The 26,762-nt window shown below is 27.1% G+C and overlaps 1 protein-coding gene across 2 annotated transcripts; it reads right to left on the reverse strand.

Moving 5' to 3' along the window:
* On the reverse strand, positions 1 to 25,435 carry LOC145838364 (axonemal dynein light chain domain-containing protein 1-like). 2 transcript variants are annotated; one of them, XM_082945941.1, is made up of 28 exons: positions 25,348 to 25,435; positions 24,328 to 24,430; positions 24,144 to 24,259; positions 22,921 to 23,109; positions 22,260 to 22,436; positions 21,643 to 21,792; positions 21,340 to 21,426; positions 20,967 to 21,079; positions 20,594 to 20,678; positions 18,713 to 18,853; positions 14,939 to 15,102; positions 14,583 to 14,677; positions 14,322 to 14,413; positions 14,075 to 14,202; positions 13,686 to 13,792; positions 13,351 to 13,434; positions 13,064 to 13,290; positions 11,841 to 12,028; positions 11,164 to 11,254; positions 10,742 to 10,894; positions 8,752 to 8,919; positions 6,360 to 6,521; positions 5,505 to 5,669; positions 2,094 to 2,139; positions 1,016 to 1,187; positions 554 to 653; positions 400 to 492; positions 1 to 164 (listed from the first exon to the last, which is right to left on the reverse strand). In XM_082945941.1, exons 2-28 carry the CDS (start codon positions 24,428 to 24,430, stop codon positions 72 to 74), a joined length of 3,489 nt encoding a protein of 1,162 aa, XP_082802067.1. In that variant the 5' UTR covers positions 25,348 to 25,435; the 3' UTR covers positions 1 to 71. The 2 variants fall into 2 exon arrangements, with proteins under 2 accessions (XP_082802067.1, XP_082802068.1); XM_082945942.1 differs by lacking the exon at positions 5,505 to 5,669.
* Positions 25,436 to 26,762: the final 1,327 nt, after the last annotated feature.

Here is a 26,762-nt window from a genome sequence, read left to right on the forward strand (position 1 = left end):
CAGTGAAATACAACGTTTTGGATTTTGCACATAGAAACAGTAGGTAAAATATTAAAGTGTGTAAAAAGTAATTATTTCTTTGATCGAGATTTCTTCTTTGGTGAGGGAGTTTTTCTTTTTCCCCCTTCAGACTTTTTCCGCGAAGATTTAGAGTCGTCGCGTAGCTGCAATAAAAATTTTTGCTAAACTTAGTTTAGGTCATAAAAAAAATTATCAAAAATAAATAAGAATTTCAAGTAAACTTATATTTTGACTAGCATTCTTTAAAAAAAATTAAATTACTGTTCAGTTGCTTATATTGATTCAAAAATAGAGCTGAGTCTCATTAGCAGATTATTATAAATCAGCAACACAGTTCATATCACCGTGCGCAAAAAACAGTTGTACGGATAAACTCACGTCCGTGGCGGTAGTACTTCCACTTCTAACCACTGACTCTGCCACGACCTCTAGTGACTCCTCAGATGTCTCAAGGCCCTTTAAATCGTTGATCTGCGAATAACGAAAATATTTAAAATCACTAACAAATAAATTCAAGATTTGAGAAACAAACGATTTTTTCTAGCTCTATAATTTTTTGGTCTTTGTTGACGACTTGCTCCTGCAGGCTGATGGCGAAGTCTTCCGCTTGTTGTGCTCGTATCTCAGTGTCACTATTCAAATAACAAAAATAAAAGGATAATAAAACATTATTATTAAATAATTGAAGGTTAAAAATTAACTGATCAGTTAAAACAAATTGAAAATTTTCAAAAAAAAAAAAAACTTTAGTTAAACAATTTGTACAAATTTCGTAACGTCTTTTTAAAAATAAAAAAATGTATTATGGTTAAATTATTAAACAACTGTTTAAACATTAAAAAATGTTACAGTATCAAATAAGTTATGAAAGATTCGAGCTAAAATAACAACTGCTCAAAATTAATTTTTTTAACCTCAGCTGTTTTTAGTCATCAAAATTTATTCCTTTTAGTCAGTTTAATTTTTTTTAAACAAACAAAAAATCTTTGCAAACATTAGTTCTTGCTGAAGCCTGTCAACGTTCGCAATAGCATCGAGTGCTTGCTGTGTGAGCTTGGAGCACGGAGGAACGAGTTCGTTGAACGACGCATCGTTCAGAACGTGCCTCATCACGTTCGCATCCTCTCCAATCGCGTTCACTTCAACATTACTCAGAAAATTTACATCTGCGAATGGGGAGTATTTGAAAAAAAAGGTAAATGTTAATCTAAATATTATCAAACTAATGGTGTTAAAGATTAGTTTTGTTAATTAATTGCAAAGTTTCCATTGACACTTTAACAGCTATTGGCTATTTTTTTAATGAAAAATTTTTAACTGTGATTTTATTTCAATTTTTGCATACTAATATAGGCTTGTTGAACTGCACATATACAACAACTGCTGCTTCATAACTCATAAATAGTGAAGAGAGTTGTTACTATCAACTCCTAATTGTGCTCTTTTGCACTTTTTAATCAACTTTGTAGTATTTTTCTTTTAAACCACATAAATACTTAAGATTCTAGAGAAGTTCATTGTAATTTTTATTAGACAGAAACATGTAGCATTAAACTGGGAACAAGTCAGAATTGCACAGGTTCACTTCTGCACAGGGTTTCTAAACAAATCAAATTTACACAAAAAGTTATTGATTATTAATACTTGGTTAAACACCATATAAGAAGCTAACAGTTGAAAGTGCAACATGAAAAGTTACGGTTTAAAGTTAATAGTACTTTATTTTAATAACTTAAAGCTTAAAAACAAGGCTTAGGATTATACTTTACAAGTAACCTAAAAGACTTAAGACTGTGGTGTCAAGGATAGAAGGTTTTAAGGCTTGAACTTATGTATTGGAGGTTAAGACTAAGGGTTTGAATTAAAAAAGTTAGGGGTATTTAGTAATAATTAGAAAGAGCAGTTGAGAATTGTTGCTATTGCCGAGCAAAAAAAGACGCTCTGTAAAAATCTTTCACTTACCCTTACAAACTAAACCCCATTAACATTTTCAAAAAAAAAAAAACTGAAATGAAAGAATCAGTTTTCAAAATTTTTACTCCAAACACAAGATTATAAAATATAAAACGAACTTAGTTGTGAAAGCCTCGCGTCTCCTGCATTGTCCTGGTAAGGAACCTATAATTTTTTGGAAATAAAAATTTTTATGTTAAAAAGATATCATATAGATTACTGTTGCATAAGTTTTGTATTGTATTAGTCCTATTTAATTTTAAGAACTAAAAAACAGAGTTTTTACACTATTTTTTCAAATGTACTTTAATGTCAAAAATAAAAATTAAAATTTTACTCCTAACTAATTAGTAACTATTATATATGGTTAACAATAAAAAAACTTTTAAAGTAAAATTCCACGTAATGTTTAAAACACTACTTTTAAGCTAGAAACCTCTTGTATCACGATATACTTTTAAATCTTCTTATCCTATTTTTGGTAGATCATAATTGTTAACAACTAAAAATAACATAAACTATAATACTGAATAAATAGATTAAGCAAAAAACTAACACTCATAAAACAAAAAAACTCACCGATACAAGACTCATGCTATCTTTACTACCAAATGACAACTTAGATGTCTAAAAAACGAACAATATTTATAATACGTTCAACCTGAAAATTAAGTCAATATTATTTTAGTAACTCACTTGGCTTCCAATCAGCATTTTGCTTATTAAATCAGCTTTATCCTGGAAACAAACACAAAATTTTAACCCAAAAAGCTTTAAAAATATTTCTGAACAAAATAAAGACTCACTGATGCACTAAGCACACTGAATCTTTGTCTAGCATCAGCTTTTCCACTCAAAACATCATCAATTTTTGGCTGTTTTTATTAAAGTATTACAAAAAAAATCTATTTAAACATACATACTGAAATTATTATTAGTGCATACAGAAAAAATAAAACTGAAAACTACTTTATTGACATCAAATGTTCTTCTTGGAACTCTGTTTGTAAAATCTGCGTACTGTGAATAGATTTTTTTGTTATTGATATAAGCTATCTTTATTTAAATAAAGGCATAAAAACTAACAACTGAAGCGTTATGCAACCTGGGTGTAACCCGTATATTTACAGTCACATCCGTGTCTGACCTTGTCGATACTAAATGTCGTTTGTTGTGCTTAAAAGTAATACAGATTTAAATCAAGTGACAACGAATAAAGATACTTTCAAATCAAATCTAACCTTATCATCATAAAACATATTGTAGTCAGTTTCGAATTCGCGTGTGAATCGATTAGATGCTTCCGATTGTCTTCCGAAGTTCTCGTCGATCTTGATAAACGACTCGCTTTCTACCTCCATATAAGGCTCTACTAGTAGTGTGGAAGACCTCTCTATATTTTGAAACCCGCTTCTTTTCACCCTTAATTTACCTGCAACGCGCTTTCTTTTTTCAGATAGGTCTGTCTGAAAATCTTCTTCTGTTGAGCTTTCACTGTCACTACTGTCGTCTGAGCTTGAAGGCGGCTGAACCTTAAGGTGGTCGTCGTCATAAGTTATCTTTTTGTGCGGCTTCTTTGGCGTCCTTCGCGGCACCAGAGTAGGAATAAACTTTTTCGAATTCTCTTCCCGCTTTCCTTTGGCCATCTTGTTCATGTTGACGACTGTTAACACTGTCAGTTCTGCTGATTTAAACTTTTTTCTGGCGGCCTGATTCGTCGGTCTTATATATTCTATTTTGTTTGGCTCTTTCATACTTAATTCGTTCTTATTGTATTTTTTTTCAGTGTATTCGTGCAGCTCTGTAGATTCTTCTGTACTTAATTCGGACTCGTCTACGCTGCTATCAGTGTATTTTTTAGCGTCTGTAGAATGTTCCGTTTGAGTATGCACAGGCTGCTGCTTGACAGAGCGCTTTGCTCTACTTTTGCGAGAACTTTTTTCTTCTTGGTGCTTTCCATGTTGCTTTGGCACTATAAACTTTTCTTGAATTATATACTCCTCGGCATCCGTTTTATCGTCAGAAAATTTTACGCTGTTCCTGATCTTTTCCTTCCTGTTTTTATCAGTAACTACAACTTTCTCTTCTTTTTCATGTTGTACTGCAATGCTCATCTCACCTTGCTTAATATCTCGAGAATTCCTGGGATTGAAAGTTTTCTCTTTTCTCTTGATCAGTATTGGCTTCTTGTATGAGGATTCTCCACTGTTGATCATCCTCGAGCCAGACAATTTTGCGTTTAGCATCTCTAAAGACAACGACTCTTCCAAATGATTTTTATTTCCACCTTCCAAGCTTCCAATCTGCGTCTTCTTGTTCTTCCTTCCCAACGGATTTCTGTTCATGATATTGGTGTCCACTCTCAACTGCGTCGAGTCGTTCACCTGTTTCGGACTGGCTTGTTGGCAAAAGTCGTGTTTGCTGACCCGAGGTGCAAAACTCAAACTTAATGCTGCGACGCTTCTGTCGACAGTCACTGGCTGGTCTACTACTTCCTTGCAAACATCCACCTTTGGATTAATTTCGTATTATAGATGTATATTTACTTTTAATCTTATGTAAAACTGAAATCAACACTTTTTGCTAGTTCTATTTTGCTAACTTAAGCCTGCAACTTTAACTATCTTCAATAAATATTGTAAGTAACTAGACTCTATATAAGGTTTTACTATTTTAGTTCTTGAGATACAAACTAAATTGTTAGAATAAAGTTACTTATGAGTTTTTATTTAGGATTAAATAAACTTTACAAATAGTTTTCCAATAACTGTTAAAAAATTAAATTGAACTAAACACAAAACTCTTATTTACTCTATCGGTTTATATTTTCTACAGACAGAGCTAAACAACCAACAACTATCTCATCTGAAACTTGACGATCTCTTTCAGATTCCATCGAGATCTGACTGAGTTGAACATCTTCTCTACCCAAATCTTCCTCGGACGGGTGTTTGTTTTCATGATCTGATATCTGTCTGCGGATGAACTTCTCTTGTATCATCCTCATGTCGTTCTTCGTCCCACTCAGCCTCTTTATTGCCTTCATATCCAAAACAACCTTCTTGGTGCCACCAGCTATGAACTCAACGAACGTTTGCCCTTCCACTTCATCATCTACCTTAACCTTCTTTTCCTGTTGATTATTCGCCACACAAGTTGAAATACCGACCGCAAAAGTTAGCAAAGTACTTTACTAAAATTTTAAGAGTACTTCAGCACCCCTGACTAATAAAATAAAATGATTTTTTTATGGCTAAAAATGAACCTAAAACTTGCTATTCCTATATTTTCTTGGTTAAATTTATTTATGTCTTCTTTCGTAAATTTTAGAAACTTTTCTTCTACCAAGATTTGAAACATAAAATTACAAACTACTACTGAAATTTTGAAAAGAAACATTTATTTAAAAGTAAGTAGCTTAGAAACAGTCTGAACTAACAAAGTAAAAACACCAACAAATATAAACTGACAAATAAAAAAAGAGCTTTCAATAAAAAACAAAAAAAAATTGAAACTAAGACTAAACTAACTTCAATTAGTTTCGTCTTTTTTGGTAGTTTCGTACTTATATTTGTGAAGAATTCAATTTGGGAGTCTATACCTAAATTAGAAACTAATTTATCTGGCGATTGACTGCTTGTGTGTAAACTTGGTAGATTTTGCGAATGGACATCTTCGGAAAAATGCATTTTTACCTGTTCATTGAATTCGACTTCTCTAACTTAAAGTTTAAGCACTGTTTTATTGTGTAAAACCTAGAAACTAGAAATCAGGTTATACCAATAAGCTTAAGAAGATCTTAAATGCTTAATAAAACTACCGTATATTTTTCACTGTATCTTAAAACTTTAAAAGAATAAAATTCGGGCCAGTTTAAGTAAAAGTCTTCTTTGGCTAACTCTTACCTAGGACCATGTATGGTCTAAAAGTTAGCTTTTACAGACTTGAAAGTCTTTAAAAATTCTAAGAAGTAACAAAAGCGCTTAGTTATTGTATTTCTAATAAACTTACTTTTCAGAGACGTAAAGTAATTAACAACTTAAGTGTGAAACTAAAAATAACGTATTCAAATAGTAAAAAATTAAAAACGATAAATGTATAAATATCAGATAAAAGTTTAAAAAATAAAATTAAAACATAGAATTGAAAAAACTGTATGTTTTTTTAAACAAACTGAATAAAGTTCAAAATTCGTTTTCATGTATCATATCTAATCATAAATTTATAAGTAAGAAAACTCTTGCTATTTTAAGTTTCCATTTTTTTTTTCTGAAACTCATTGTTAGACAACTTTGAAGATAAATTTTAAGAACGTATAAAAACTCTTTAAAAGTATTTAAAAACATTAACGTAAGTAAAAATCAATAACTTTTATAAACATTTACCTTTTGAGGAGCTTTCAAGCGACCAAAGCAATCACTGGGATCATCATTAATTTTTAATGTGCTTGCATCGGTTATTTGACTTTGTTCAGGTAAAACTGAAGTCTGAGCACTTTTAATTTCCTCTTTACTGTCAACTTCAGTTTCACTTACTTCTTCAATAAGCTGCATTTGTTTAGATTTTAAAGGCGTGTAATAAGTGTTTTAGTACTAGGTGTATAAAAAGCGTAATTTCAGAACATATATTTTTTTGGACTTTAAATTTTGATTCAGAAATCAATCAAATTACAAGAACAAATTGAAAATACAAGCATAGAATAACTGAAAATGTCAGTCAAGTAGTCTTCAAGTTTTGATATAATAAATAAAGTGATCCTCAAAGATCGTGAAGTTATAAAAGCTTAGTTTTTTTTAATTTGTTTATTTCTATGAGAATGTTTTTAAGCATTACATGAGTAATTGGATGTTTAGTTGAGTTTGAAAAATAAAAATTTGTTCTAATGAAATTTTAGTGGATACTATTATTTTGAAGTCTATAAACTATGTATTAAAATTCACAGTACTTTGTAATTGATAGTTTTTTTTTAATGATCCAAATTTTTTGATTGACTTAGTCTTAAGGTAGCTAATTAACAAAAAATTGAATTAGTTGATTTAAAAAACTATTAATATTATAGATAGAAGGGGGGATGAATTTAATGCAGGTAGTCTGCCTTTTTTAGATTAGAATCGTACAGCTTTTAATAATTTGACAAATAAAAGATTGGTTTAAAAACCATTGAAAGAAACTGTCTCAATTTTTCAAACAAAAACGCTTAGCAAGAGGTATTTATTTTATTAAAAAACTTTTTCAACCCTGCAGAAAAGTACTTACTTATAAAGAAATATAATAAAGTAGTATTAAGGTAATGTTTAACAAAGAATGAAATTCAAATCTAATAATAAAACCTTTAAAGTGTAAATAACTAATTATTTTTATAATTTAAATTTTAAAGATAATTTTTATTAGATTTTAGTTTAATTCCTTGTTAAACATATCTTGTTAATCATTTTACAGGGCTGCCAAAAATATTTTGAAAATTTTTCCAGGTATTCTAAATTTCTTCGTAGTTTTAAAAAAGTTTTTGGATACATTTTTAGTATAACTTCAAATTTAAGGTAAAATATGTCTTAAATAGTATAACAATATTGAAAAAATGCTGTAAGGCTACATTATATACTCAAAATGTATTTTTTTAACAAAAAAAGTTTTAAGGATAAATACTTTTTCCTATAATGAGATTTTTCGTATTTGATCGAAACTTCAGTATTTTACTTAAAAAAGTTCTTTAAATTTCTAGGCTTTTTAGTGTTTTTTGTTCGAATATCCAGGTTTTTTTTATTTTTTTTAAGCTAAATTGTCAAATTCCAAGTTTTATTAGGTTTTTTGGCAACCCTATTTTTATCATATTCTCTATATACAAATGTTTTTTTTAAATCTCTTATATAACAATAATAATTTTATTTTTAAATTTTTTTATCTAATAAAAATTCTTTAAGTTGTAAATAACTATATACATTTTAACTGTTTTTTATTAGATTTTAATTTCATTCTTTGTTAAACATATCCTAACTAATACTTTATTATATTTCTCTATAAGTAAGTATTTTTTATCAGAATTGAAAATATTTTTTTAATAAACTGAAGATCTCTTGTAAAGTGTTTTTGTTTAAAGAATTCAGACAGTTTCTTTCAATGGTTTTTAACCAAATTTTATTACAGATAGAAGTTTGGAATATCAAAAAAGTTTATTGAAAGCTATGAAGTTGGTTCACCATTAAGCGTAAACAAATTAAAGTTATCATATTTTTTACTGTTATCAAATTGAGTTTAAAAAAATATGATTAACAGTAGTTTTAAAAATATTTATGTGTATTCATACATTAATAATAAAAGATCTTTTATAAAAAAAACTTATATAACTAGTTTCTTCTCTAAAATATTAACTTGCTAACTTGTTGAAAATGTTTAAAGTATATTTAAATACAAAAAATTAAAAAAACTTAAATCTATATTATAATTTATAACATAGCTAGCTTAATAAGTTGAAATTAAAAACAAATAATCATCCTGAATCAGTAAATTTCAAACTATCATAAACGGTTGTAAATATAAATCAGCAGTTAATCAATTGATATTTTGTATATTACTAGTTGTACAGTAATTTTTAGAACAAAAAAAAACTAAAATAGTTGTGTTAATTATATCTAAGTGCTGCAACGTTATAACAGTTTTAATACAATCTCTATAATTGTAATTGTATAGCATGTTTTTAGACTCGTGAACATTTAGATCAAGCTACGTCCCTGATACCTTACTTAAAACAACTGCATATATTTATTATAAAAAACTAACTGCTTCATTACCCTCTGCTGGTTTACTATGTTTTGTGTTCTGGTGCTCTTCAACCTTTTTACGAAGTTGCGTTTTTACTTGCCTTTCCTCTTTTGCTTCTTCAGCAGTGCTTTCACGGGTTTTCGTAATTTCTGCTTTGTTTTCTTCTATAATTTTGTCGATTTCTTTCTGATGTTATTTCAATAAATTTAAAAACTAAAAACAGTCATGCTTATTCGATTAAAAAAATAAAAACTTCTAGTTTAGAACAGGAGTCAGCAGCCTTTCAATAATAACGAGTAAGATTTACTGAAAAAGTTCTTCGCGAGTCACAAAAACAAAAAAGTCTTAGCGGGCCACAATACTTTTTAAAAACTTTACTAAAAAATTACAAATATACAAAAGTAATTATGTAAATGAAACATATATAAAGTATGTAGTACAGCTTAATCACAAGCATAATCAAAGCATATTTGTGAACTTTTATTAGAAAATAGCTTAAACTTTCTTCTAATAAATTATTTGTCATTTATTTAAAAACACGTCGTGGGCCAGAAATTTTTGCTTGGTGGGCGACTTTTGGCTTTTTATCCGTAGTTTGCCAACCCTTTGTTTAGAACTTACATGTTTCTTAAACTTTTATAACTAAATAGATTATTAAAACGATAAACTAAACTGTATTTAAAATACTAAACAACTCTGGGTCTAATTCGTTAATTTTGAGGTGTGAAGGATCCTTTGTTGTATTTATGAGTTCTTTAACTATCTCAACAACTTTCTGTTTATCTTCTTTATTTGGCTGGATTTTTTTTCTTAAAATATCAAACTTTTTTTTAGCTTTCTTAAACCCATCTTTAGTGTAAGGACCATCTTGACTTTTTCTCTATTTAAATACTCAAAAGATTACACGGGAAAATTTTTTTTGTAAAGAGTAAAAAACTAACTGATTTTGTTAAACTTTTCAACTTTTCTTGAACTTTAGCTAACTGGTTCATCTGTTAAGTAAAAAATAATATTTAGCAACTCAGTTATTTTACTACGACTGCTTTAACTTAATATAACCTTAACTACTGATTTCTTCTTTTTTTCTGTACTTTCTCTTTCTTTTTTTGAACTTTTTCCTCCCTTAAGAAAATTTTATGACATTATTTACTTTAAATCTACTTCCATCTGCTAATCCTTTAAACAAAGAGCTAACTATGTTATAATTAATACAATGAAGTTTAACATATTTGAACCGTAATAAAATGAACACATTTAAAATATGAATATAATCTATTTTAGTTAATTTGCTCTAAAAAACTTGATACACTAATTTAAGTTTATTAAGGGCCATAAGGAGTCCAATATTTTTTTGTGTAAAATTGACATTGACCCTTATTTGAAGTTTAAAGTATATTTTAATAAATAAGTTTTATAGAAGAAAACTAATTAACTATTGAGACATAATCAATTTTGTAAATAAAAATAATACAAACATATGTCTATGAAAATATTCATAGCCCAGTATTTTATAATTTAGAAACAACTAAAAGTTAATGTTCTCCTTAATTTTTTTATAATTTACTTTAAAGTTTTAGAAAAGGTCTTTTAAATACTATGAACCTTTTGTAAGAAGGGATTTTTTTTAGAAACAAAAAAAAGTTTATTTTTCATTAAGGAAAATTGGTGAGAAAATTAAAAATCTGCTTCCTACAAATGGTTCATAGTTTAGAAAAGATTGCTAAAAAGTTATAAGAAGAGATAGATTTTAGAAAATAGTCTTTTTATGGTTTTTTCTGTTTGCGTCTTTATTGAACTCTCTAACTTTGATCGCTTGTATCTCAAAAGTAATCTTAAATCTTAAGAAACGGTAAAAAACAACTGGTAATTTAATTTTTAATTTAAAAACAAACTTGAATTACTTCCTTTATGCACTTAAAATTAAACTAAAAGTATAACAGATCGGAAAAAAAAATTACCAACTTCAAATACTGCTAATAATACATATTTGAACAAGAAAAACGTATACCTTTTGCCTGGTTCCAGTGGAATCGCGGGGAACGTTCTTAATTTTAGGTGGAACGAGTTTTTTTGCGACCTCTTCATTCAGCAACTTGATGTCGTGTCCGCTTACTTTCTTTAGAACTATCTCGGCAGTGGTGATCCAATCCCGAGCCTCGTTCTATATTAAAGTTTGAATAAAAAATTTAAGCAATACTTCATTAAAAAGCATAAGTTGTTTCAATAACTAGGTTTGATTTATAACTAAATGACATTAGAACTGAATACGTTAAAAATATTATATACTTAAACGGTCTGAAAGTGAACTTAAAAAGTTAATATTTAGCAGCGCATATCGCTTTCGATAAATACATATATTACTTAAAGTCAAAAATATATAAAAAATTTTAAATATGACAATACAGTAAATGATTAAAAAATAAAAACAACTTTAAATTCAGCATATTCTTGCCAGAGGCGGTCCTTGATACCTAGCTGTTCGTTTTCGTATTTCTTTTCAGCCACCACGTCTTCAACACACCTAAAAAATACATAAGGTTCCACACGTTGTTATACAACAAAATGTAGGTTAATAAAAAGTTACGTAAACTAAAAAAATTTATGTATTAATGTTTAATTTTCATTTACATAAACTTATAACACTTCATTTAATTCGTCAACTTTTTTTTTAATACAATTGCTACATTTAAAGTAATCATACTTTATTTTTAAAAGTGAGCTGCAATTCTTATGTTAATATATTGTCATTAAATGCTTTTTAATATCACTTGAGATCAAAAAATAAATCTATTGACTTAGATTATAAATCAACATTAGATTAATTGTGCACAGAAAACTTAGGTTTATCAAGACTATACCAAATTTGCATAATGAATTCAGAGTGTCACTCTAATCTATTAAAGAAAATAGTGATTTAGAATGTATTTAAGACAGTTAAATTACTTTTTTAAACATGCTACTTTTAATTATGCTAGCCTTGTTCAAAAAATGTTATTACAAAACTAGTTGAAGAAGACATTATAAAAATAGTTTAAAAACTACGCGCTACGATTCAAAGTTTGTTTAAAAAAAGCAAAAAGCAAAGTATGATATTTTAATCGACCGACTCAGACAAATAAGCTGTGAACTCAGCAATGTCCTCAGTTATCTTCTCAGCTTTCGATTGGAGTCCTTCCGGCGTCAGCTGCAGGGTGAAAGAGTCCCTCCTCCTGTCATCTTCCTCTTCCGCATCTGGAGCCAGGTAGAGTATTGACTCGATCATCCACTGGGTCATTTTTTGGTGGATTCTTGAACTCTGAAATTTTATTTAGGATCAGTGTTGTTTAGGAAAAATCTATGGAATAAAAATACAAATAAATGTAACACTGTTTGCTTGTTTAATGGAATTAGTTTATAAAAAATAAGAAAGATTTATATTGCAAGACTTACAACTTTTAGAGTAGTGTGTCTGTGAAAAAAATATGACTACAAAAATCTTTGTAGATTCGACGGTTAATAAAAAATAAATAGTAATTATAAAACTATTTTGTCAAGGTAAGTTATATCTCAAAGATATAAATAAAACTTTAATTCTATAAACATTTAGGTTATGTATCTATGTTATAAAACTTTGTTTTTAATATGAATTAAAACTATAACATAAGATAACTAGCTAATAAATGTATAAAAGCGAAACATAAATATTTTTTAGGTTCTAATAGAAGAAAAAAATTAACAAGGGCATAGGATTGAGGAGGGTTATACACTTATTTACAACTTGATCTCAATTTGTAGAGTTTTAAGTAAGCTACAGGTTTCTTTTTACGTCTTTTTAATATTTCAATTATAGCTATTTAAAATCAGAAAATAAAATAAGTTTCTTATGGGAAGAAAAAACTAAAACCGTAACTAAATAAACATCACTAAAAATATTTTTCCTCCTACGTTTTTTTCAAGTGATGTTTCTAATATTATAAAAAACTTGTAGAAAGCAGGTTTGAGGAAAAAAAAAATATTAAAAAGAATCGATATTTTTTGTTTATTGAAAAAAAACCTTTTAGGTCAAAATTTTGAAAATCCGTTTCCTACAAGTTTTTGGTAACTTATCAAATATCATATGGGTAAGTTTTAAAAACGATTGCTCAAAAACTGTAAGAGGAGATAGACTTTTAGTGAAATAGTCTACTTTTGCCCTTTTAACTTGCGTCTCCCATGAAAAATCTATTGAAGTTCCTACCTTTGATCGCTTATACCTTAGAAGTTTCCTCGAACTATAATGGACGGTATATACTTACTTATATATGTAAAAACAAAGTAGTTCAACCCTTTATACCCTTAATAGTTTAAAAACCTCGGCCTGTAGCTTTCCGTTAGATGCTTGAATAGAGCTTGTGACTTCGCGCGACCAATCAAATACTTCGTTCACGATATCTTCGACACGCAACAGTTCTTGAGAGACTTTATTGGTTTTGCCTGCTTTAAACACTGGATTACTGAGTTTGTTACGCGAAGACTTGGTTAATTTAGTCACGTCTACCATCTGATCGTATATCTGCATCAACTGGGCATGCTGTAGTTCTGTTAGGATTTTTATGAACAACTTTTCTTAAATTAAGTTTAAAATGATAAAAAAATTACCTAAGTTTTTAGTTTGTGAGGATGACAGTTTTGTGTTCCACGTAGTAACTTGTTTTTTCATAGTACGTAAGTCATCTACAACACCTTTAAAACAATTAAAATTCAAACCACTATGAACTCAACTTACGGGATAGTTTAAAATAAAAGTTACAAATTTGGAAGTATTTATTAAGTAATTTTGAAAGACTTGTTTACTTATGATTTATTGATTTTTTTAATTAACGCTTATAACACCATTGCTTTAGGAGATTAAATTTGAAACATACATCAAAATTAATTATTGCAAATATTCCAGCTAAACCGTCTATTTATAAGTTTAATTAAATTAAACATACCATGGTCTCCAGCTACGCGACCGTTTAATTGTTGTTCAAGAACTTTTATTCTACTGAGGATGTCGTTCATTTGTGGTCCTAACTCGTGGATTTCACCTTCTCCATTTCTAAATAAAAATTTTAAAACTATAAAGTTTAAAGAAGATTGTTTCAAATATTATTGAAATTGAGTAAAAAAGTATTTTTTAAATATTTGTTTAGGTAACGATGTTGTTATTTGAAAATTAAAATAACAAAAACTACGAGAGAGGTTGAAAGTTGTCAAAACTTTATGAAATTCAGTTAACCGCAATGCTTAACCGAGATGCTTAAAATACATCTCGAACAGTACTAGCTAACTTTTTAGGTGAAGAAAAATGTTTCAGTGTTAGCTAAACTATCAGTATTACTTGTGTCTGCGAAATATTCTCAACGCCACATCGGCCATGTGCTGCAAATCCTTGTTCATCTCATCGAATTTTTCCGCTTGTTCAAACGAATAATCGCTCTCGTACCTTTCAAGCGCCGTAACCAACCTCTGCGAATGGTCATTTAATTTAAAATACATTTCCACTAAGCAAAAATTTAAGTTAGAAGAAGATAGTATAGTTTTTGTGAGCATGTAATCAAAAAAAAATTACAGCATTATTTTTCTACCTCATCCCAGGAGTTATAAAGCTTGGCAAGCTCCTGTGTCAGCTCAGTTGTTGGGTTTTCAACATCTTCTTCTACTTTTTTGATGTACGAATCTGCGAAAAACCAAGCTTATTTGTTTGTGTTAACTCATACCTAAAATACAGCTTTAACAGTAAATTAAGTTACGATCCCATTAATGTAATGTTAAAACCTTTTTGCTTTTTTAATACACAAAAAACTTCATTTCCAATTTGAAAACTGAGTTTAGTTACGTATTATTACCTTTTATTTTTTTTAGCCATGTGTCTGCTTCTAGGTTCATCTGAGTGAGATAATTTCCAGTTCTTCTGTCATTTTCGTCAATTAAACTTCCAAAGCTATTTTAATAAAACGTTTTAACTTCATGAGTAATTAATAAATCAACTAATTTCAAATTTATTTTAAACTATTAGCTCAAAAAACAAAATTTCTTAGTATTTTTAATAAGTTGTAAAAACTATTTGTTGAATTGAATCAAACTTTATTGTTTATTTTTTATTTCATATTTCTCACCGAATCTCATATTTCTCCTTTTTATATCCAATTACAAACTTATACTTTTAGCTTTAAAAAAAAAAAAAACTTAGTAAACAACCAACTCGGTTATCGTTTCTTTCCAGTTTTGTACGTATTTTTGCACATCTTCAATATTCTGTTGGTCAGCATTGTTCAACTGGGCGTTGAGTTCCATGGCAACATTGTACCATCCTTTTTCTGCCACACTCAGCTTCTTCGATGTCACCAGCTCGTTCGAATCTACTATCTGTAAAAAACTAAATGCTAACTAAAAGCAGTTATTATACGGTCACCTTCAAAGTATTTATAATTTCTCAAGTTTGCTTTAAAAGTTTCTCCGATATACTTAAACTTCATTTTGTGCAAAGTAATATTTTTGATAAGAGCTATACAAAATATTTAGCCGTGGAATATGAAACTTAAGAAAATATAGATAAAAACTCTACTGAAAAATTCATAGTTTATAACTTTACATAAACAAAGTTATGCTGATATACTGATATGCTGATAACTCAAATTAAAAATATTTTTGTAAACAAAAAAGTTGGTAAGTTCCCAAACTGTATTTAATCAAACGCAATATAAGAAAACAGCTTTTATAGGAGGTATATTTGCTACCTCTCATTTAGTTACGCACTTTTGCTGTGAACAAAATATGCGTAGATTTGAGTAAGGTGAGTGTAATTGAAACTCTTTAGAATCAGCAATAATTTAAGCTCCTATAATTTAAATTAAGTACAGTAGTCGTTATCAATCTTTGAAATAAGCATAGTATGTACTTTTTTTTATAAAGTACTCTTCGACATACTACAAAAAACAAAAAAAAAATTCGTAACAAATAAAAAAGTATTGATGTACGTATATTCTATTTTCTAGCTACCAAGAGTGACGGAATTTTTGGGCTGGAAATGACTTTATGTGAAACAAAAGATATAAACTTTATTTTTTATAAAACTTATTAATACTTGAAATTTATGATTTGAAACGTTTTTTTCTTGAAACTTATCGAATATTTTTTAGGTTAAAATAGTATAAAACAATTAGGGAGATCAATTTTTTTTTGTCTTACAGTTAATAATGGCTCTTTTAAAAAGAATTAAACTACCGATCTACAGAATTTAAGACTTAACTAGTTTAGAAGATACAGTGATTTAAAAAAAATGTTTTACAAAACAATACTTTATGTAATTTATCACTCCGGGTTGCCACAAATCAAGCTGAGAAAAATTTCCTGTCATTTCTAAATCTAAACTCTTAATTTAAACTTATTCTAAAATACATAATCAAACACTTGAAACTATATAAAGCGTTTAATATTATTTTTATACAGGTTAAAACAACAGTTTTTTTTGATGAATTCAATCATCTAATTTCCATTGCATCACTTGAACCATCTGTGTATGATTGATGTATTTGCAATAAACAGCTCTATCAGCAAAATACTTGTATTTTCTAACTTGATACAGTTCTAGTTTGTATGCATACATATAATCTTTTATTCTTCTTCCGGATGTAATAGTTGCTCATTTCATACTGTTTTCAAGCAGAGCTTTGTTAATATTAAACCAGCCTGGTCATTGTGCAACACAAATAATGGTTGCGACAACTTTCCGAGAGAAAATTTGGCAGGAACTTTTAATGTTTCAAAATAGAATTGGTCCAAACGATCTTCACTTTGCTTGAAGTTCTTGAACTTATATATTCATTGGAAAGTTTACCAAAGTTCTAAATTGTTCAATGCTAGCATCACCTTCAGAGTTTGAGCATATTTTTACTTTGTTAAGGAGAGCACAATGTTGGCAAAACGCTTAACAACAATTGTGACTCCTAATTTTTCAAGGCTATGCGCATTTAGGCATGACATATTTTTTACGAATGTGCTTACAATAGTCATTCTGCTCCGGAGATTTTCACCCGCTTTTATAACAAATACTCTACATTCTTTGTTGAAATTTAAGACCTTTTGTTCCTCAACTAGGTCTTGTTTCCTCAAATTTGCAAGAGAATTGGTTGCAGCACAGTCAAGATCAAGGGCAGGTTTTAGGGAAGCTTGATCATTTAATTCAACCTTGAATAACTGATTAATGCTGAGGTTCGTAACTATCACGTCTTTCAAAATGATGCACAGCAATTTAAGTATCAAGTACGAAATGTCCTCAAGCATAAAGGCAACAACAGGCTGGGTACTCTAGTAGAATGTCAAAAAAGATTGCATGAGAGATATCACATAACTAAAGAAATGCAAGTAAACTTTTGTGTGTATATCACAGTTTCACTATGGAAGTGTCCTTGCCACAGATCATCAATACTAAAAAGTATTAAAAAACTGCTTGTTCAAGTAGGGTAGTTGTTCAATATGTTAATGGAAAAGTTTTGCAGTTTTATAAAGAATATTTTATTAATTTTTAGCAGATGAAGGCATTCGAAATTGAGTAATTTTTTAATTTTAAGAAATTTTTGCAATTTTAGTCTGACTTTAAAGAATTACAATTAATTTTTACTTTGGAAAATATTGGCTTTGGAAAATAATAAATTTTGTAAATTTGAACTGACGAAACCTGACGTTTTTTCAAAATTTGTCAAATTTCCTTGTAATGATATTTACATTTCATTTTCTTATTTTAAAGCGGATGTTGTAAACTGTTTTACGCAATTTTCGTGACGTTCTTCCAGTATTAAAAACAAACAATTTTTTTATTTTAAGGACTTAATTTAATTTCAATACGTATATTTGCGTTTGTCTTTCAAATACGCGTTAGTTGCTTATTTGGTGAATTAGTTATTCCGCGTTACGATCAAGTTACGATTAAAGTCAACGTTTATTTCTAGTTTCGAGAATCAAGAAAGCGTCTACATCGCGGAGTTGATGTTAGTATTTTATATAACTTTACGATTGTTAGTTCTTTTTATACATTTTATTTGTGTCGTGATTTAATAGTTTTTTTCTTCAGAACTAAGAATTATTATTGAAAATAAAGTAGATTGCATTTATTCAAAGTGTGTTTTGATCATAACTTAGGAAATAGTTTTGTAACTTATAATTGTAGCTACTTGTAACTAAAGCTGACAGTAAGTTAGTTACTGGAGACCACGTAGTTAAGACACATAAACATAACCAATATAAACATAACCTATTTGTTTAAATCCTGACTTTTTTACAAAAACCCCCATTCATTCCTGATTTTCTTAAACTTGTGGCAACCCTGATCACTGTTAATTGGAAATACAAAATTAACTAAATTTTACCTAGTTATAATATTTTGTTTAATTTGTAACTTACAAAAGATCGAGTAGTTATAATTTTAAACTTTTTGTATATAATCTTAAATTTATACTTCTAGAGTAAAAGCAACGCAGTAAAACATTAGTTTTTAACTACAAAAAAACATATTTTTACATCAAATAAATACAAACACTTAAAGTTTTATTATTTTAAGAAACACCATTACACCATACACTGCTTCGACGCAAAGCGGATTTTAAAATTGTAAATCTGTAAAAAAAATTATTTTTCATTTTTATCATTACGATTTTATTACAGATATACACTTTGAAAATCCGCTTTGCGGTGAACAGTGTAATTGTGTTTTTTAAAATAATAAAATTTTAAATTTCAACCTACTTCTTGGATATATTACTATCAATAGTTAAATACATAAACTTGTCATAAAATACATTCACAAAAATATACTTAATCATATTATACAATTTGATAAATTAAAAAAGTTATAAATTTATAAAAATGTGTTTAACAAACTACATAAAAACAACTACATTACAACGCTAAAGAGAAATCAAAATATTTTTCATATACAGTGGATTTCAGTATTTTTAAAACAAAAAGCATGCAAATTTACTTTCTTAGATAACGACATGGCAGATTTTGCCCACATGTCTTTTTCCTCATTCAAAATATTTATGGTGGTTTCGAGCCTTTTACGCTGAAGTTCGTATAAAGTGTGATACTCTTCTACCAACTTTGCGTTTTCTTTAGAGTCCTGCAACATTTCTTAATAAATAAATCATTTTAAGCAAAAAAAAGGTAAACATTAAATACTTTGTACAAAGAGATGGTTTTGAAAGTTATGACTATATAATGACTAAATATAATAAAGTTGAACAACAAGAGAACTAAAAACACTATATACCACGAAATTGCTTTTTAAAACACAATAGAAACTAAACTTGATAATCCTTTATTTTTTATGAAAATATCAAACGTTTTGCCTATACTAAAAGTACTACTAATTCCTACAACAAGTTTTATTAAAAACGGACTAGACAACGACAATTTTGGATATAGAAGAAAAGAAGATAGAAAAGAAATTAAGTATTTACAAAGTAAGAGTATACTACAGGGCTTAAAATAAAATAAAAACAGCCTTAACAGAAAAATTCAACAATATTATACCAACATAAACAAACAATAAAGTCTAGCAACAGCTAACAGACCAAACAGTGACTTAATAGTAAATTGACTAAAATATTTTTTCTCGGACATTTATAACTAACTAACATTTGGTGTATAAAATTTAGATATTTTTCATCAAAATTGTTGTTAACTGAAAGTTTATCACTTAGAAATTATTTATTTTGTATATTTTGACAAGATTAAACTAAATACTATTAGACTAAACTATAACTTTTCAATAAGAAATTTATAAAGTAGTTTTGGAATATGCACCATAAAATTAAAACTATATAACTTTTAAGTATGACACTGATAACAGAATACAAAGTGTAAAACGTAAGAACACTATTTATAAATCAAACATCTAGTAAATATCTGTAAAATTATAAATTATAATGTGTTTTGAAATAAACAAATAAATTATAAATACCTTCAGTAATATCGAATGTGTATAATTTTTGAACTAAAAACTGCCACTATCTGATACTTAAAAGTAGTAGTAGTAGTTTTCTACTAAACTACATGTTAAATTTAAATAAGCAAAGCTAAAATTTAGCTGTTTAAGATCTAGTTTTTTATCTCCTATTTTTAATATAGTAACATGTTTTATAGTTTGTAAAACTTAAGTTTAACTATTAAGTTTAAGATCACTTTTTCATGTTTCGTTTTATTATCTAAGATACTAATTTTTCTTTAGGTTGTATCTCCTATAAATGTTTTTCATTAACTTTAAATGTATTTATTAGATTTTTTGTTTGTAACTAAACTTTTCATTTGTACAAAAAATATAAGGCTTATATTTATTTCAGCAAAAAAAAGTAGATAAATTTTGGTTTTATACAAAATGTTTTCGTTAAATAATGGCATGACTATCTATCAAAAACTAATAAAAAACTTGATAATATATTTTTTTATATAATCAAAATTAGGAAAACAACTACAAGATGTAACGTTAAATCCTGGAGATCCTGATAAGTTAAGCTCATCAGAATTTATACCACAGATGTTTTTGTGTCAAAACTTTATTCCGACTAAAAGCGTTTCACGGCTCTCAAATAAACTCAATAACAGATCTACAGAGTCTCAAAATTCTCTCATTCTTAGAGCTTTTTTTAGACTCCGTAGATCTGTTCTTAAATTTATCTGAGAGCAGTGAAACTCCGTTAGTCAGAATAAAGTTTTGACACAAAAACATCTGTGGTATTAATAACTATAGTAATATCTTAAAATAGTTTTAGTAAAAGTTTAAAATCAGTTTCAGTAGGAAATAAAACTACTGTAGATAAAAGTAGCTGACGGCAAAACAAATAAGAATTTCTAAACTTACGGTCAGTGCAAGTTCCAAATTGTTTTTAACATGTTCAGTTTCAGCAGTCACAACTTCGTCTTTATGCTTCATTTGCGACAGTTCGCTAAATATGACTCATGATTATTCTTAAATAACTTACAATAATTTCATATAGCTCTTAAAATAAAAGTGTTTTTTTTTTTAATTCATAGCAAGTTTATTTGAGTTTAAAAACATAAAAAAAATTTATTAAAACTTTAATTTTTAAGTGTTTTGTGTTATTAATTGTTAAAAGCTTTAGATGAAACAATCAGTTCAACATTTGTTTCTGAAATTATAGATTTTTGCTGAAAAGAAAACTTTAAATTAACTTGTTTACCAAAGTATTGAACAAACTTTATAAAATCTAAACCTAGTTAGTGTAAGTATAGACATTTTGAATAGCTCAAGTTGTTCTGTCAATCTTCTGTCAAGAGCTCTTTGTGCTAGAACTTCAGTGTGTAAACTTTTCACTTGCCGTGGTATCTGCGCGTATTTTAAGAAAAATTTAAGAAAACTTTTTAACATTAAAGTGTATATAAATACATAGAGCAACTTGTGTACATAAACCATAAAACTAATACTTAAAACACTAATACTTATTTTATTCTATTATAAATCAAAAAGAGCTTTGAGTACTTATTAACAAGTCATTTTTAGTTTTAAATGTAATAGCTTATAGTATAATTCGTTCTTTATCAAACTTTAGCTGTATATTCTATTTGTATAAATTTATTTTTTCTAACCCTACTGAGTAGGTCTGCATATCTTGTTCTAAGTTTTGATAAAAGTTGGCCTTGTTCAATGCAACCAACACTAACTTGTCTTATGACCTTTAAATTATTTAAAAATTGTAATATTTTAAAAACTATTTAATAAATAACAAGTAAATATTTTCAGTAGAAAAATTGTTAAGAAAGTCTGAATATAGTATTTTTTGATTTAAAATATATTTTTAAAACGATTGAAACGAGCATATTATAATTGAATAAAGGTTTAACTATTTTGAAATTTACTTACGTATTAAACAATTTTTTAGCAAAAGTTACCTCACTAAAAGCAAGATCGTACATTTTTTGCTCTTTTTTAACAAGCTCAAGCAGGTGATGTATTTGTGAAGGCCCGTTGATTTCTACACTTTCATCATCAACACCACTTTTCTTCAGCATGTAGTCAAAAGTTTTCAGCAGTTGGACTACCTATCACACATACAATTTTCAAAACAATTATTTAAGGGACATAGTGATGACTATATTTGAATTAAGCAACTGTGTTTGTTTAGGTATGTTAAATATATTTTATCATAAAACTAAAATTATCTCTAGGTTATTAACGTTTACAATACAAAAAGGAGCGAAAAAAATTAACAAACATCTCTATTCATTTACAAAGCATGACGATGATTTAAATAAAACATATGTCAAAAACTTATCTTGAAAGTTTTTCTTAAAATTTTTTTTGGTCTAATGCGAAAAAAAAAGAAATTAATCATTTTGTACATAAGATCTCCGTCAAAAATAATTTTTGTTCACAACTCACAGGTATTACTGTTAAAATATTAAATGCTTCGATGTTTCACAACTAGAAAAAACATAAAAAAAAATCTGACAAAACAGATTTTATAAGAAAAAAAACAGTGTTACATTTAAGTAGCAAAATTATCAACCTCATGTCGCTTAGCAGGTTGAAGTGAAGGAAAAACTCTTAACTTTTTTTCCACATCCAACAGCTCTGTTGTATTTTTGCTGTCAAGAAACTTTAAACTTCTGACTTTTTTTGTTTTTACAAGATTAAACTCATTTTCTGCTATTTTACCAGGAACTTTGAGCTTAGACAACGGCTCCTGTTAAGAATAATAGTACATAATAAAAAAAAAAAAGATTTTTGTACATTTTTATTTTAAATAAAACTACCTGATTTGAAAATTTCACAACAAATTTTTGCTAAATTATGTTAATTGAAAAGCACACAGTACGTTTTGAAACAGCATCAATTATAAACAACAAATTATTCTATAACAGAGATTATTACTTCTAAAAACTCTGACTGCGTATATTTGATAAAAAATTTTAAACAAAAAAAGTATGCACCTAATTTCTGAAATGTATGTGCTATAATTTACTTATACAAAACATAAGAATAAATTTTCAAATTAACTATTCTATTTAATAGCAGATTTCAGTGGGAAAAATTTCCTACGTTAAAACATAAAAACATGTGTGTTTACAAATACTATTAAAAAATTTAAAAATAGATCAACAAGAAGTAAATATTCTAGCTGCAAAAAACTATAAGTAAAACTAAGGTTTTAATGACTTTAAACATACTTTATCACCAGAGCCTTCAGCTTGATTGATTTTCGAACTAAATCCTATAGTATTGCAATCATAAAGAAATGAGACATCTCTGGTACCTACTCTGTCTCCATTTGATCTTGGGTTGTTTGTCAGATGCTTAAAGTTCTTTCGTCTAGACTTGTGATGCCAAAGGCTTGCTGGAGGTCCTTTTTTTAAAACCTTAAATTTTTTTCAAAAATTAGACTTGTTGTCTTTTTCTTAGTGTTTAGCTAATAAAGTATTTGAAATAATAAAGTTACAACAGTTCCAATATAAACAATTAAGGATACAGCAGCAAGGAAATCACTTAAAAAAAAATCTAATCATATTCTCTTTATTTTAAGCTAAGCAACTTTTTGCTTTTTACCTATTTTAAAATTCATAGATAACTTTTTAGATATAAGCAATCAGTTTAAAGAGTTTCTTAGGTTCCTCAAGAGAATGCAAAATAAAAATGCCAAAGAAGTGTATTTTACTTAGTATTCGATTTTAAACATTTTCTAAAATAATTTTTAGATAGGTTTTAAAAAGAAATTTTTCTGCTTTTGTTTTTAATTTTTTTAAATCTAATTTGTACCAACAAACCATTCTAGATATTTTAAAAGAAAATATCCGAACAAACATAGGAAAAGGTATAACTGTAGTAGTTACTTTTAATTCAATGAAATTGGCTATATAAAAAGTCTTTACCATACCTTTGTATCAGAAATTTAAATAAAACTTTAATAAACTTTAAACAGTGTTTTACAGAATACACTTAAAATTTATAATAAGGGACAATGTAGTTATTACAAAAAATGTTGGGCCCCTTCTTATGGTAATAAAGACCAAACATAAGTTTATCAAGTTGAGATATAGATTGATAGTTCTTTATTTCTTAAACTTTAATTTGTTATTAAGAAAAAATAAATAAACACTGTCTCTACTCTAGTCTGTTTAAACTAATATTAAATTAAATAATTTTTAAAAAAGTAGAGTTGAATTTATTACATTTTTGTATATATCTTGCCAACTTTATTGCTTACATTATTTTTTTAGTAAACTTTGCATATATATTACACTAAAAAATAAACATAAGTTTTCTTTTTTTGTTTCAAAAAATAAGTTTTACACAGCTCTAATTCAGTAAAAAAAAGTTTTATTAACTAAGATTGTTATTATTCATCGCACAATAAAGTTTTTATAAGGTTATAAACTAATACAAAAAATTTAACCTCTTTTAACGACTCTCCCTTTTCATTAACAACAGGTGGTTTATCTGAAGAAGAGTCCATTTGCTTAAGAGCAAACAAAAGCTCATCAGGTATAAGATCATTAGTGACTTCATTTTCTTAAATAAACAAGACTTTTAAAAACTTTTAGTTTATAAGTTTCTAAACATAATACTGCTGTACTTACTCTTTTGATCAGAATAAACGTCTATTTGGTTATCAACCTCTGTTAAAAAACTGCCACCGCTATTTATCTGGGAGTTCACTCCTTGATTTGTAGATTTAAGCATCTATTTTTTTGAATAAAACTATTTAAAATTTTGTATATCAATTTATAATAGATTTATTATTTCAACATAAATAGTTTTTTGACAGGAATACAAATAAAAAATATCATAAAAACTTAGTTTAATCTTAAGAGCAATATATATTTTATGTTATATTTTACTTAAATGGTAAGTTCTACACTTTTGAAAGACAAAGTCTAAGATAAGCTAAACAAATTTATAGTTTGAAAATAAAAAATTAACATAAAAATACTTAAATACAAGATGAAACTTTTAAATTTATAATAAAACTACAAGTTTTTCTTCTATATAAACTTTTTAAAACTAAGTGGGTCTTAACTAACATAAAACTGTCTTATTTTTTGGGTTCTACTATCTAAAAAAAATGTTAATGGCTTAATATAATATTGTAATTTACTTAACAAATTTAAAGAATAAAAAGAAAAAGTTTAATTAATTTCTAATTAAATTGAAACCTAAAATATCAAAAAAAAATATATCATAAAAAATACTTTCACACAACTTTAAGCAACCTTCTAAAATTAATAACTTAAACAAGTTTCATTCTTTACTAATTTCAAAAACAATTATTTATGTTTTAGGCTTATTAATATTTTATTTTCATAAGCTTCTTAAATAAATCATAATAACTTGATTTATTTTTACTTTTGATACTTAACAATTCTCTTTTTTTCTGTGCAGTAGACTTTCAACATTTTTTGTATATGAAAACTTTAAAAAACTTATTTACTCAAAAAAAAAACTAACTCATTGTTTAAATTTTTTGTGTTAAAGTCAAGGTGAGTTTAAAACAAACATTATGACTTTCATATAGCCTTAAACTTTAAAAACTATAAGACAATATTTGAACATAACCACATTTTTTTAACACAAAACAAAAACAAAAGTATAAGACAAACCTTTAAATTTTTGTAACAGATTTTTACATCATAAACTAGCAGACAAGGTATAAAATTTCATCTTTGCTTATTTTAATTTCTTCTTAATTCTGTAAAGAATATAAAGCTTTATTTGTAATTATGAAATATTTATATTTGAAGTTTTTTATTTTTTTTATGTTTTAAAAAAATTATAAGTTCATAATATTAATAGTATTTTTTAATTTTCTACTTAACCATAAAACCCTAATAAAAACTTGACAACAATTTCTTCTAAATACCCTTACACCTAGGACACTATTATTCACTAAATAGTCATCAAATCAAAAGTTTTGGAAATAAGCTTTGACCTGAATCCATGACTAGTTAATAATTATTACACTTACTTTTTAATTTAGTTACAGAAAATATTATATGTTTTGGTTTTAAGAAAACAAATAAAAAGGTCTCAACTACTAGAGTAGAAATAATGATTTTATACTTTCAAGAATTTATTATACAAACTAAGTTTTGGTCAAAGACTTTGTCAGTGCTTAAATAAATCTAAAAAGATATGTAACAGTCATAGAAAATAGCATTTAAACAATTAAATAAAAACAAATTTTTACTTAAAACTTGTACTTAAAAACTAAACAAATTAAATTTATATATCAAGATTGAATTTATGGTAAAGTTTAATTTTTAGTTAAGTATTAAAACCAATATAACAACAAGAATAATAATAAAAGCTGTATGTAGCTTTCTTTTTTGTTATAGTTAATTTTCAAACTAAACATTGCGTAAGTAAAAATGTAGCTAATAGTACTTAGTGAGCTTAAATTATGACTTAACTAACAACATTGAATGTTTATCTAAAATATAAGTTACATACATGTTATAAGGGTTTAGCTACATTTTTTTTAATATATCTTTACGTACACAGTTATAAATTAATTAAGAACATAGAGGTGTCCACCTTGATTTTTATAAGTTGATCTTATTTTGTAGAGTTTCTGAGCTATCAGAAATTTTCAACAGCTTTACAAAACTTAAAGTAACTTTTGAGATATAGGCAATCAAAGTCGGTGACCTCAATAGGTTCCTTATAAAATGTGCAAACCAAAAACCCTAAAAGTACTATTTCACTAAAAATATACCTTCTCTTTCATTTTTTAAACAACCTTCTTCAAATTTTCACCGTAATACCACAACTTATATCTAAACTAAATAAAAACAATTTTTTAAAATTCTGATATTTTATTAATCACCTTTTTTATATGTTTTTTTTTTTTTTTTAATATATTTTAAATGGCAATATTTAAAGTCTTTTAAACTATAAAAGGAATGTTTCCTGAAAATTTAAGGTCTCTAGCACAAAAAAAAAGGATAAAATTTGAAAAGTTAAAAATACTCAAAATCGTTGATTTTAGCTAAATTAAACAAATATAATTCATGAC

This window comes from Thalia democratica, chromosome 6, assembly GCF_965202585.1.
Source record: "Thalia democratica chromosome 6, ktThaDemo2.hap1.1, whole genome shotgun sequence".
Lineage (NCBI taxonomy): Eukaryota > Metazoa > Chordata > Thaliacea > Salpida > Salpidae > Thalia > Thalia democratica.